A 15,079-nucleotide genomic window follows, 5' to 3' on the forward strand; every position below is an offset into this window, starting at 1 on the left:
CTCCATTTAATATGGAGGGAAAAAATAAACGTGTTCACAACGGATTGAAGAACTTGTTGGGAATAGTTGTAAGCGTCTCTGAGGAGTGACTGGATGGAAGATTTGCAGTTCTATGGACGAAAAGTAATTGCCCATCCTTTCACGAAACAGCTGTAAGAGCTTAACGCCAAAATAGGTGAATTTCTATTCATGTAGGTTGTGATTTTATTCAATTTACGTATATATATATATATATATATATATATATATATATATATATATATATATAAGAGCAAATAGGTAATAAAACATGTTAAAAACACTTTGAAAAAGAGTTAAAAACATATTTAATCTGAATATCCAAGTAGAAAAATATCCAAAAGTTAAGAATAATTGAATTTCAACAAGGGTCGTTGATAGTGCTCAATCAAAGAAAGCAAATTATACTTATTTTTTAATATTCTTTCTGTAAATACAGTCACATCTTGCTACGATATGCAGACCAGTCTGCCCCTCGTGGCAAGACATGACTGTATTTACATAAATAATTTAAAAAATTATTTGCGTAAGTGTAGTATCTTTTAGGTACTGCGAACTTTAAATTATTAAATTAAAGTAAATTACAGAAAAATATTTTTATTATACAAATACATGGTTTATTCGAGAGATTAATTTTCGCATTTATAATTTAAATAAAATTCCGGTCATATGTCCCCGTTTCTCGCGCGTACATGGCATAATTTAGAAATCCAATTAAACGCATTGAATTAGGTTGTATTTCGGAGGTAACGCGTAAAATTTTGTCTTCCAAGTGGTCTATTGTGTCTGGTTTATCAGCGTAGACTTTGGACTTTACATAATCCCAAATAAAATAATCTAATAAAAGTTAAAGAGTTAAATCGCACGAAAGTTGGCAAGAATATTTTGTGAAATTATTCGTTCATCAAATGTTTCATTCTGTAAATTGATTGTATCACGCGTTGTCTGGCATGTGGCTCCATTCTGCTAAGTCTAAAAGTATCGCCAGTCTACAATATTTTTATTTACTAAAGCCAGAAAAGGTTGCTAAAGGATTCTCCTATCCACGTAAAGTATTGCCAGTAATGTTTATATGAATAAGGATATGCCTTCTATCATACAGCTTTATTTTCATTGATTACTATTTTATTTTATAAACAGATAAAGAAATATATAAACACCGGAGTTTCATTGGATTAACGTTTAGAATACAACGATATAGTCACTTTATACATACAAACACATGCATACACAAACAGACACGCAAACACACATACTCAAGGACCTCTGTAGCTCTCATGTTTGGTCAAACAATAATAGTACTAAATCAATCGCCTATATGTAGAAGTAACTTGTTTATGTTGCCTAGAATACGTTTAAACAGAAAGAACTCTACCTAAATCTTTTATATATATATATATTAAGTTTTGAGACATTGTGTTGAACAAAGATGGCGGCGTAGTTCAAATCAGTAACAAAGATGGCGGCCAAGAATCAAATGCGGTCCGTGGCGTAGTTAACCTGTTAAGTTCTGAGATATTGTGTTGAACAAAGATGGCGGCGTAGTTCAGATCAGTAACAAAGATGGCGGCCAAGAATCAAATGCGGTCCGTGGCGTAGTTAACCTGTTAAGTTCTGAGATATTGTGTTGAACAAAGATGGCGGCGTAGTTCAGATCAGTAACAAAGATGGCGGCCAAGAATCAAATGCGGTCCGTGCCGTAGTTAACGGCGAACTGATTGAATCCAAAATTCGACAATTTTTATAGTAATTTTTAAACGTTTTCATTCGTTGTTTAGCACAGCCGTTGGTTATAAAAATGATTGGCGAATCCATTCGTCTCATACCCTCACCACTGCGTCTGATGGGGAAGGTCTCCTAGCGGCTTCGGCTGCAGGGAGACAAGGTAGTACACGTCAAGGATTCGTCACTTGACACTCAGCCCGACAGGTGAGGGGCCGAGAACCGGCCCAGCACATGTTGGACTGAGGTACGCCGCCTGAGTAATACCTAGGAGGTCCAACTCCCAGGCCTTGCCACCGGGCTTTCCGGTGGGGCAAGTTTATTGCTTGCTGCCTGAGGCGCCCCGACCGGGGAATGCCGACGGGGTTACTCAGGCAATTTATCAAATTGCAGGAGTGCCCCTTCTTTAGGGGAGCCTGCGGGGTTCCCACTTTCCGGCCTTGTGCCACATTTTGCTCTGTGGGCAGCAATTAAATATTTACCCCCATCACTCGTCTGATGGGGAAGGTCTCCTAGCGGCTTCGGCTGCAGGGAGACAGGGTAGTAGTACACGTCAAGGATTCGTCACTTGACACTCAGCCCAACAGGTGAGGGGCGGGAACCGGCCCATCACATGTTGGACTGAGGTACGCCGCCTGGGTAATACCTAGGAGGTCCACCCTCCCAGGCCTTTCCGGTGGAGTAAGTTCATTGCTTACTGCCTGAGGCGCCCCTACAGGGGAATGCTGACGGGGTTACTCAGGCAATTTTTACAATTGCAGGAGTTCCCCTCCTTTAGGGAAGCCTGCTTAATCCCTGCTTTTCGGCCTTGTGCCACATTTTGCCGAGGTGGTCGGCAAATAAATATCTACCCCCATCAAGAGTCAAAAATATGTTACATATATATATATATATATATATATATATATATATATATACATATATACGTCTGTATGTATGTATGTATGTGTGTGTGTGTGTGTGTGTGTGTGTGTGGAGAGAGAGAGAGAGAGACAGATAATAATATAAAAGTTTGCTATTACTACTAAGCTTTACTCACATATTGTCCACTTTTAAAGTCTATAGTGCAGATCAATAAATAATATATTATATAAACATATTATTTGTGCATATATATGGAATAAAATATATCAAGTTATAAATATATTTTTTGCAATTAAGCTACAGAGAGGCTTCCACGTTTAATCGTCTAGCTAAAAGGCGTGGAATTTGTGCTTAGCTAACGAATTAGATTCTTTGTTATTCTCTCCCAGGAGTTAATGTTTCCATTAACCAATGACAGGGCTTTTCCAATCAAAATGTTCCACTTACTTTTACTTCTTTATTTAATTCTGGTCTGTATTAATGGACGTGCTTTTCCTCTGAATATGTCGAATTAATAAAGGAGGTTATTTAACACGTACATGCTTGGAGTACTTTTTCTATTTCAATTTTATATGTAGTGTTAGTGTTAGTTGTCTATTTAATCGGTTTATTATTTTGTTCTTATGTTCTTATTGTTATCGTAAGTAATGCACTTTCTTTGATATTTCAGTTCTAGAGTTTAATAGGTTTCGGGAGTCTTTTCATAAAGAAGATTTTCATACTATTGTTGTGTAGCGGAAGTGGGAAGGAAGATATTGTTTGTGGTGTATATATCTAATTACGTATATCTTTTATACGAGTGCGTGAGTGATATATATTAGTGTAATAGACATGTGTGGGTCGGGGGTTGTCTGTATCTGTGTATGTCACCGTGATACGTCTAGTGTCTATATATGGTAGTGCTCATAATGTCTTATCGTCTACATGTCTGCATATGTGCATAAACAAACGTTGAAATACTTTTTCTGCCTCTTGACTTCGTTGCTTGTAGCTGCAAAGGAAACCTCATGCACAAAATAACAAGTCGAAGACTTCTTTTAATTAATGCTTACTTTTATTCTTTCTGATTCTTGGTGAGTCCTATTCTTTCTTATCGGCCGTTCTTAACTCTTTTTGCGTTTCCTTCTCCAACGCACATTTGCGCCAATCTCGACGCGTTTGCTCCGTTCAAAATCGGAAACCAGACTAACTTGCATGCGAGCCAAAAGATATATTCTTCTCTTTCTTTCATGCACTCTCTCTCTTTCTCTTTCTTTTTATTTTTTTTCACGTTTTCCATCACACGTACCCGATTGACCTATTTCAGGTGCTATCGACGACCCCCAACTACCGAGTTTGACATAGGTCAACAACTTAACCCTTGAACTCTTCCTGTACTAATCTTCACAGCAAAATCACATTTTTAACATACCGGCGTAATGCGTAATAAATTACATAACACTTCATACATACATGTGTATATAATGTGATTGAATTACTCTGATAATCTTTCAAATATTCGCCATATCATAACGTAAAATATTGTTTAAATCTTTAAATTCTCTAGATTTCTAAAAGATATTGTTTAAAATAGACACTTTATCGATGAATAATCAATATTTCCTTTTACGATCAAATTTTATATCAGGCTTAATGTGTGAATCTTTGGGTCGCATGGGTGTCAATGGGTGCAGAAAGTTGTTGGTAACATTTATTGCTACTAAAACTAATTTTTTTTTTTTTAACAACTACAAAAACACTTCTCGACCAACAATTGTCATGACCAATAAAATCTTACCTAAGAGCCTAACTTTCAAACTACTTGGCCTAACATTTACAGGCAATATCGATTGGAATAAATACATAGAGGACATTGCCAAGGTTGCTGCAAATAAGCTGAGTTCCCTCTACCCTGCTAAAAAATTACTCCCACCAAAAGCATTCTATATTTGTACAAAGTCATAATCCGCACATGCATAGAGTATTGTTGTCATATCTGGAGCATTTATACTAACCTCTCACTCTACGACAGGATGCAAAAAAGTCACAAATCTAATAGCTGTCAGCCAAGCTTCAACTTCTGTCCCATCTCCGCAATACCGGATCCGTGTGCTTGTTTTGCAAATAGTTTAATGGATTGTGTTCTGGTGGACTCATGTCACATATGCTTCCTCGACGTAGATACACCTGACGAACCCTACAAGCAGCAAAATTTCACCCCTTCATTGTTAAAGGCCCTAGATTTTGGAAAGTCTTCTACCCTAATAGTTTCTTCCCCCAGACTTTGGAATGCCCTTCCTGTTTACTACTTCCTTAACAGCACTAACTTGAAGTTGTAATATAATTTGAACGTACATTTTGCCGCTCAACTACTCATATAGTGTCCTTCTACATATGGTCTTAAATATTAGCCCCTTACGGTCAAGTGTGAACATATATTGTTTGGAGTAAAAAAAATATTTTTTAAACAGGATGTTAAATAACTCACCCGAAACGACTGCTTTAAGCCACCGTTGTCTGCGATATTTTCACCCACCGTAGTCCTGCCATTAATCTGCAACATAGAAGTGAAACAGAATAACAGAATAAGTGTGTTCGTGCTCAGATTGGATCCTAATTCACTGGTGCAAGGATTTAGAGGTTTTATATTAATATTTTGCAACACTTACCTCACGTAAAAAAAATTATAAATGTAAATAATGCATTAAATAAAAGTAATATAATCATAATATAATAATAATATAATCATACATTCAACCGTAATAAAGATTAATGTGGACCGAAAGTGCAAACTTTGTGTTTCAACTGACAAAACAGAAAATTGCTTGATATAATATTTTAGCTTTTTCAGATTAAAAATCAATATATATATATATATATATATACATATATATATACATATATATATACACATATATATATATATATATATATATATATATATAGTAATGTGACTGATAATTTAAATTCAAATTAGAATTAAAAATTAAAAACCTGTTGTTGTTGTTGTTGTTGTTGTTGTTGTTCCTTCTTATGAAACAGATTTTTAATTTTTAATTCTAATTACTAAGTATTAAAGTAGCTCTAGGATATTTGCCTATCGAGCTTATTATATATCTGAATTACAACGAACACTATTCTTTTCTTGTATTTTAATTAAATTAGTAATTTTACTATCACATTAAAATACACTCTGCTCTTAAGACTACTGTTCTAACCCCCTTTGAATATATATATATGTATATATGCGCGTGTGTGTGTGTGTGTGTGTGTGTGTGTGTGTGTGTGAGGATGCGGTTGTGTGAGGGGGGCGGTTGTGTGAGTGCGTGTGGAGGGAATGAGTATGTGTATGTGAGTGTGAGTGTAGGAGATACGTGTGTGTATGTGAGTGTATGGGTGAGGGTGTGTGCGTTTAAAACACATCCTATCTTTACATTTCATTTTATATATTTTGTATTTTATCTTTATATATATATATGTATATATACATGTATATATACATGTATATATATATATATATATGTGTGTGTGTGTGTGTGTGTGTGTGTGTGTGTGTGTGTGTGTGTGTGTGTGTGTTGCGGTTTAATTGACTGGTATAAAAAAACAAAAGTTCACATATAGAATTCGTCACTGTATTTCCTACTCCTCCTCGCATTTTTCTCTCTCAAGTGCCAGTTGACGTCTGTTCCCCTAACCTATGCCAACAGGTGTTTTATTATACAATTTGGCTGCATTTCATTTGCATATATGTGCGGTGGGTGGTGTTATCTCGTGCGATTCCACAAGACCACACCTTATAAAGCCACAACTGGTATCTTTAATATGTCTCTCTTTCTCTCTCTCTCTCTTTCTCTCTCTCTCTCTCTCTCTCTCTATCTCAGATCCTACCTGAAGGTAAGCCGTATAGCCACACAAGGCACACACACGTGGGCGGTTGCTTTTTTAATTATTACATCAACTATATATATATAATTATATATATATATATATATATATATATATATATATATATATATATCCCCGAAACAGTGTTTCATAATAAACAACAACGATCCCTGAAATAGCAGTAAGACTCGCGTGAATTCAATAAATTGATTCAGCGATTTAAGGAGATTAATTGACTTACTGGCAAAATAATTTCTCAACAAATGGCAAAAAGTTGTATTTCTTTATTTTTATATAGTTTTGAGGGTCAGATATATAGTGACTGTTTGGAATACTAGATACTGACTGTGAGGATGTCGAAACCTCCCCGTAGCAACTACAATAACATAACGTCGTCATCTTCCTTGTTTTATCGTCTCCGTCACTTATAACTGACTAGGGACAGAAATATTTTAAATATGAGTATTGATAGTTTAAATGAGCTTATTAAATAGTTTAAGAGCTGCCCAAATGTGTATGTAAATAATAAATAAATAAACCACGTCTACCTTCATGTTTGCTTCTGGAACCACATAGTTTGAATATTGCTTTTCGATACAAGAGGCTTTCGCTTCGAATCTGTTGATCACCTCTGTACTCCACCATTGACGGAGATTTCCTTCTTTATCAAACTGACGACCTGTTAAAATATAAAAGGAAAGAAGATTTGTGGGAAATCCAAAACGTAATTTAAATATATCACGAAAAACTAATGCTAAGCGCTTAGCATATATATATATATATATATATATATATATATATATATATATATATATATATATATATAATTGATTCTATATTATACTAGCAGTTCGGCCCGGCTTTGATTGAGTCCTATGTACTGTTCGTAACTTTATATATATATATATATATATATATATATATATATATATATATAAAGTTTGATTCATGTCCAGGTAACCTACATCTAAAATTGCAAGTGTTTAGACCCAAAATTTGCGGAGGAATTTCGTAGAATCTACAAAAAGTCAACTCTTTCAACTTTGACCTCTTGGCAGCCAAATTTTCACCCAAAAGCTGATTAAAAAGCTTGCTGCATGTCTGAATACTCTTTATGTAAAATTTCGAATGTTTAGACACAAAATTGGCTGAATAGTTTGCTAGAGATCGCTAAAGTCAAATCTTTTGAAATTTTACTCCTTGGCAACAAATTTTCGGCCAAAATCCGCCTTTTGTCTGTATACACTTTATTTAAAATTTCAAATGTTTAGACCAAAAATTGGCTGAGTAACTTGGTAGAGAACGCAGAGGTGACATTTTTTTAGCGTTGGCACTAATTATGATCCCTTAACATGTATTGTTTTTGGGCTCAAATCGAATTAAATAGTCTGATCTATGTCCAAGTAACCTGCATCTAAAATTTCAAGTGTTTGGACCCAAAATTAGCGGAGGAGTTTGGTAGCATTTTCGAAGGTCAAATCGTTGAACTTATAGCCCTTTGATAGCCAATTTTTTTTTTGCTGAAAACCTAACAAAAAGATTTTCCCAAATCTCAATACCCCTTATTTCAAATCTCGAGTCTGTAAACTGAAAATTGACAGAGAAGTTTGGTAAAGAAATGTACACACGCAGACAATTTCACTTTTATAGATTTTATACATTTGGAATAATTTTTTGTGATACACACCTCTGTCGTCGAATCCATGTGTGAGTTCATGTCCGATAACAACACCGATTGCTCCGTAATTCATTGACCTAAAAATATATGAAAAAAAAGAACTGAAACACTGATTTTTCACTTGATCGACTCTTTGTTTATTGTTGGGTGTCGCTAATTAAACGAAGACTGCTATTAGAGACGATAAGTGTAGGCTGTTTTACAATTGTTGAAACTTATCTATTGACTACAAACGAGGAAAATGAACGCAGTAAGTGGAAGGATTTAGAAGATTTTTTAGTTTGGAAGATGATTCGAAAATTAATGTTAATAGCAACGTAGTTGTTCTTCACATCTGATTGTATAAATAAAATCTAATAAACTGAATCAATTAGCAATTCTGGTTGACTCAACTAAATATGTAAATTAGGCAACAAAAGAATGAAGGAAAAAGGAAAGTGTAAATATATAAGTAAAGTTGCTTTAATTTGTTATACAAGAATATGAAATTTCATTCATTCATAATAAATAATAAATCCCTTCAAAGAAAAAAAATATATATAGTGGATGCCATAACTGGAAATCAAAATCGAAACATTGATATCTACAACTTCTTCCAACTGACCAATTAGAACTTTATTATAAATAGAGCTTAAAACAGTTATTCATGACGTCATATGATTTACGTCATGTTTCAAAGTGTGTATTCAAATAAATGCGATGGAAAAATAAACAAATTAATAGGTAAACATTTTCAATAGCGTTGGGAATTATTTTGATCATCTAAAACAATTTATTTTGCTTTAACTTTTTATGTTGTTCTTTCACTATTATTTAACTTTTTCAACCTATTAAAAATATGCGATCGGAAGGAACACTTATTTGCTAGTTTATTAATTTTGAAAAAGCATTGACGGTACATCACAAAAAGATTAAATTAAAAACTTAAAGTGTAAAATGGTAACATTTTCAACTTAATTTATTATTTAAAATTGTCTCCATTGTAACAATCTTCTTAGGCAGCATAATTAGTTTCGAAAAGCAACTGAATTAAATAAAATGTAGATCAAATAAAAAGCTAAAAAATAATGAATGAATTGCAAGTATCGATTTGTCAGATATAATGTTATTTACCATTGATAATTCGACAACATAACATGGATTCGAAAATTAATAAATGCAACTTACGCAGGCTGATGCTTGTCGTAGAATGGAAGTTGAAGGATACCTGCCGGGAACGCTGGAAAGGAAGAAGATCATAAGGTTTTTAAGCTTAGCATGATAAGATAGTAATGATGTATTTTACGGATTTATGTTCAGGTCATTATGCGTTTCAATAAGAACAGATTAAATGCAGCACAAATGAAAAAGTGGACAGTTGATTGATTGAGAGATTCAATTACATTACGGGATATTTTACGATTATATCTATTTTATTAATAGCGGTATGGGAATAAGATAAAATACGCCATTTAATGTGCGTATAGATATGCATATTTTATCCTTTCGCGTCTATGATCACATTGGTAGAACAATGGATCCGATTAGCCGATGTTCAGTCAAGTACTTGCCATGAGCATAACGGTAGAATAGAGCAAGACTAGCAAAATTTCTTCTGTGTGACAGAGATAGTAGGGAAAAGAAAAGAGGCATCGCTCACTAGGTTTCGAAGTCGGTTTTGAATTCGTTTAAACCAGGAAAGGGTGCTCTCAGCATCCACTCTCCAGATGTGACAACACTACTTCATCTTAAGTTAATATGAAATTGTTTATGTCTAACCTTCTTCCATATGTTTTGCTGTTTTAGTTAGCAACCATAACATATTCCGTCAACTCTACATCACGAGAGATAGAATATCTACTAATGTCCATAAACCTATTAGAGGGACTGCAATTCAAGACTAGGATTTTTTTCTGTGAAGATCCTTGAGGAAACGACATCAGGATTCGTCGTTCTCTGGTCGTCTCTGCCCCAGCGTGTGTGGCAAGCAAACAAATTAAGTGAAAGTAGTAACGTTGCGTTTACGCAATCTCTATGGTTGTTCCTGGCCAAACCTTTTCCGCATTTTGATGTAATTGTTAAACCGGTGCAAGGGTTCAAATCTGCAAGTCTAATGTTAACAAATAGCCGCAATAAATCTCAAGCACTCTACACTGATCACAACATCCTGGCGCACGATCTTTTGAATTTTCAACTCGCTTAACAAACAAATAAAATCGATATACTAATGTTCAGAAAGATTGACAGTATAGTTTAAAACATTACGATGCATTGAAAAAAGTAGTTCGTGACCGACAGAACGACCGACAAACACTTGACAAACATAAATTACGTTGGTCCTTTGAGTAAAAATTTCGGGTTTGTATTACTGTATACATAGATTCGCAAAAGTTGTCAAAAAACAAATATATAACAAATAAATATTATCGAAGGCAAGATAAGTTACTTTTCTACCAAAATGAATATATTTTTCGTGTTTTTATTCAATGTAGCATGTTTATTCAGCTCGAAAAGCATAGTGTTTATCGATGTATTGGAAAATTCAAAATGGCGCCCGACTCTCTCTTTAACACGGTAACTTTGGAAAAAGGTGTTATAAATGATAAACTAGACAAAATACTGTTAGAAACTCGCTCAATATATGTTACCGTGACATAGGCTGATATATATCCGGTGGGTTTTTATTAGTATTTTGTCTAGCTTATTATTTACTAGCGGGGCTACCCTGCGTTGCTCGGGACCGTATAAACAATGAGAAAATTAGATTTGATTTTGAATATATTTGTTATTCCTAGGAGAGAAGAATTTTTATTGTCTATGTATCATTTGCTATTTTAAGCAAAAGAATAGTTTACCTAGCTAGGACGTATGAAATAATTGTAGCTTACCTAGGATAGATAATTTACAGCATGTATATAAAATAATTTTAACTTTACAAGGACGGGGAATACACAACACATATTTAAAATAAGTTTACCTACACTAAGACTGGTAATTTAAATACATATATGAAACAATTTCACATACTTTTTGACCCCAAAACGGGCATTACTCTCTCCAACCCAACCCCAAAAAAAGAACTTAAAATTAACCCAACGCTCAAAAGAGAACTTAAAATTTACATAATCATGCTTCTTTCTACCCACCTATCCAACCCTCACATCATGCCCGGATGATAACATAAAATTTCAAAATATACAGATCATCCCCCCTATAGAAACAGGCCTAGTAAAATTTCATAGTAAACCAACAATATATATGTGTTTATCTAATTTTAAGATCGTAAACTGTTTTAGCCATATCCGGAATCGACTTCACAAATAAAGTAATTTTTAGATAGAAAATTGTTTAAACCATTTCCGGTAGAAACTTCATATTCTACCACCCTCATTTAATCCAGATTGACGCTGATTATTCTGTTAGTATATATCTCCATCAATATCCTTAAATCCTGGGCGACGCAAGGAATTCTGCTAGTATATATTTCAAATAATCTCATTCAATCCCAGAAAACGCCAGGTATTCTGCTAGTATATATTTGCATTTATCTCATTCAATCCCAAGCGCCCGTGTATTCTGCTAGCATACATTCAATCCTGGTTTACTCCGGGTATTCTGCTAGTATATATTTGAGTCTATCTCGTTGAATCCTATAATTCTTGGACACGTTAATAATTTTGACAATCATTTTCGACAACGAAGCTACATCAAAGGGAGGTCACTCGCATATTATAAGAATGATTGTTTATTAATCTAATGATATGCGACAACGAAGCTACATCCAAGGGAGGTCACCCGATTATTATAACAATGATTGTATATTATTCTAATGGTATTCGACAATGAAGCTACATCAAAGGGGGATCACTTGCATATTATAATAATGATTCTTGTATCATAATCTAATGGCATTCGACAATGAAGCTACATCAAAGGGAGGTCACTCGCATATTATAACAATGATTGTATATTATTCTAATCGTATTCGACAATGAAGCTTCATCAAAGAGAGGTCACTCGCATATTATAACAATGATGGTATATTAATCTAATGATATTCGATAATGAAGCTATATCAAAGGGAGGTCACTTGTATATTATAAAAATGATTGTATATTAATCTAATGGTATTCGATAACGAAGCTACATTCAAGGGAGGTCACTAGATTATTATAACAATGAGTGTATATTATTCTAATGGTATTCAAAAATTAAGCTGCATCAAAGGGAGGTCACTTGCATATTATTAAAATGATTTTTTATTATTCTAATGGTGTTCGACAATGAAACTACATCAAAGGGAGGTCACTCACATATTATAACAATGAGTGTATATTAATCTAATGGTATTCGACAATGAAGCTACATCAAAGAGAGGTCACTTGCATATTATAATAATGATTCTAGTATAATAATCTAATGGTATTCGACAATGAAGCTACATCAAAGGGAGGTCACTCGCATATTATAACAATGATTGTATATTAATCTAATGGTATTCGACAATGAAGCTACATCAAAGGGAGGTCACTTGCATATTATAACAATAATTGTATATTATTCTAATCGTATTTGACAACGGTTCGTATTCTATAATAGTAAAATGCTATCTCCATTTTATATTAAGAATTATTACATTGCCTTATATTTAGAAATTATAAATTGGTAGGTCTAATTAGATACGATATAAAAAACATCCCCTCCCAATACTAAGAATGGCTTTCCAAATATTAATGGTTTTATTTCAGCACGGTCCGTATTCCATAATAGTAAAATAATATTGCCCTTTTTATATTAAGAATTATGAAAATCCCTTATATTAAGAATTGCTAGGTTTAAGTACAGGACATCTTTCTAAATAATAATGTATTTATTTCAGCACGGTCCTATTCTATAATAGTAAAGTACTATCCCCTTCTAATACTAAGAATTATATATATAATCTGCATCTTTTTTTTAATAGAAGATAATGTTCGGTAGGAACTTGCACTATATAATACGTTTACTTGATCTTTTGGCTAAGATGAAAGTGTAGTATCTGTTCCTAGAATTCCAGCGGTCACATCTCCCCCCCCTTCCGGTAAACAGTTAGGATATCATATTGTTACTAATACAAAACAGAAAATGGCCGTATGTTTTGTTTTGTTAACATGCCGACTCGTTCTTTACGTGATTTTGAAATGTTACAAATAAGCCCCCCAGCATGCAGATTCATTCACTTGATTTTTGGAATCAGCAGTTCAGCGATGTAATTTTTGGAATATGACGTCTCGTCTCAATTTAGTACACGATCGGTAGGAAAATAGACTATATAATACGGTTACTTGGTCTTTTGGCTAAGATCAAAGTGTAGTATCTGATCTAGAATTCCAGTGGTCACATCTTCGCCTTCCTCCCTCTAAACAGAAATATCGTTACTAATACTGAAAAGAAAATGGCCGTTTAATCGCCGTTTGTCTGTATTTTTTGTAAACACAGCGATCGTTTCGTCTCATCGCTTAATATTTTTCAGCATATTTTTTTTTGTACTTGACATCTTCGCTTGGCATGTAATGTTCAACTCTCGTATTATACTATTTTTAAGCCCCTAATAACTTTGGTAACGTTGTCATAACGTGTAAGTTAATATTTTAATTTGTATTTATATTATATTTGTATTTGTAATTATATTTGTATTTTCTGTACCGAAAAGAATCTTTTAGTATATACATTGTTTTTGTATACAGACTTCGCCATTACAGCTTGATGACGTCAGATCACGTGACATGACTAAGCGTTTTTTCAATTACGTATAAATATCATAAGATTATTACTTTATTACTACACTAAGAAGTAACCCTTCGATTCGGTTAATTGCAGGTTTTTTAACATACGAAGTAAAGAAAAGTCAAACCGGTGTTCCTTCGTAACTGTTCCTTGTCAACGACCCCCCCCCCAACGGTGTTAAGTGGTGGTGGTTATAAGAGGAATTTAGAGGAAAGATTTTACCACTTCCATTGATTTTAACCGATTTTGGCCGTGAACTCTCAGCAGAAAAAATATAGAAATCAACGATTATCGAGGAAGTGGAAATTTAATATGCCTATAACACACCTCAGTTTGTGCATATTACATTTGCATGGAGTGTCTTGATTTTTAATACTATTAAGGTCAAAATCAGAAAGGAAAAATGAGTTCATTTTATATATATATATATATATATATATATATATATATATATATATATATATATATAAGAAAGAGAAGGGAAGACAAGATAATACCTTTTCCTAAACTTACCGTATCAAAGAGAAAGTCGGGCGCCATTTAAAATTTTCCAATACATCGGTAACACTGTATGCTTTTCGAGCTGAATAAACATGTTACATTGAATAAAAACACAAAAAAATATCCATTTTGGTAGAAAAGTAACTTATCTTGCTTTTGATAACATTTATTTGTTATATATTTGTTTTTTGACAACTTTTTCGAATCTATGTGTACAGTAAGACAAACCCAAGATTTCGCATCGCAAAAGGTGAATATTTTTAAAACCACAATTTTATATCGAACCATAAAACCACTGACATATAACTGACATATATTTTCATATGTTTTACTTGATTTGGGGGAAATAGTTTATAATATAACATCACTATAAGGCCAAAAAGCCAGTTGAGGCCAGGGCCTATTAAGATGTTCAGTTGTATCAGGAATATATGAGAAGAGTGAAAAAAAGATAGAACATATAAAAAAAATTATTAATCAAAAAATAAGTCTCGGCAAAAATTTGCGGACATTTGATTTGAAAACGGCCATTTCATTGTGTGCGGACGCGTCGTAATGATTTTTGCAGATGTTAAAAAGAATTGTTTGCATGGAATTTCTGTTAGGTTTTAGGTACAAAGTAGAAGATACAGTATTGCATATTTTTTACAAGTCAGTCAGCTGTTATATAACAGGCAAGTTAATTTA

The 15,079-nt window shown here is 33.6% G+C and overlaps 1 protein-coding gene across 1 annotated transcript in view; it reads right to left on the reverse strand.

The window, feature by feature from the left end:
- LOC145266706 (neprilysin-1-like) overlaps window positions 1–15,079 on the reverse strand; it is a 348,933-nt gene that overhangs the window by 18,007 nt on the left and 315,847 nt on the right. Inside the window, exons 15-18 of the mRNA XM_080122633.1 lie at window positions 9,314–9,365; window positions 8,156–8,223; window positions 7,017–7,147; window positions 5,072–5,137 (exon numbers count right to left, since the gene is read on the reverse strand). Of these exons, the coding sequence (XP_079978759.1) occupies window positions 5,072–5,137; window positions 7,017–7,147; window positions 8,156–8,223; window positions 9,314–9,365 (317 nt within the window). The remainder of the gene's footprint in view (window positions 1–5,071; window positions 5,138–7,016; window positions 7,148–8,155; window positions 8,224–9,313; window positions 9,366–15,079) is intronic.

Source organism: Euprymna scolopes, chromosome 4, assembly GCF_053919585.1.
Source record: "Euprymna scolopes isolate OS-2025 chromosome 4, ASM5391958v1, whole genome shotgun sequence".
Taxonomy (NCBI): Eukaryota; Metazoa; Mollusca; class Cephalopoda; order Sepiida; family Sepiolidae; genus Euprymna; species Euprymna scolopes.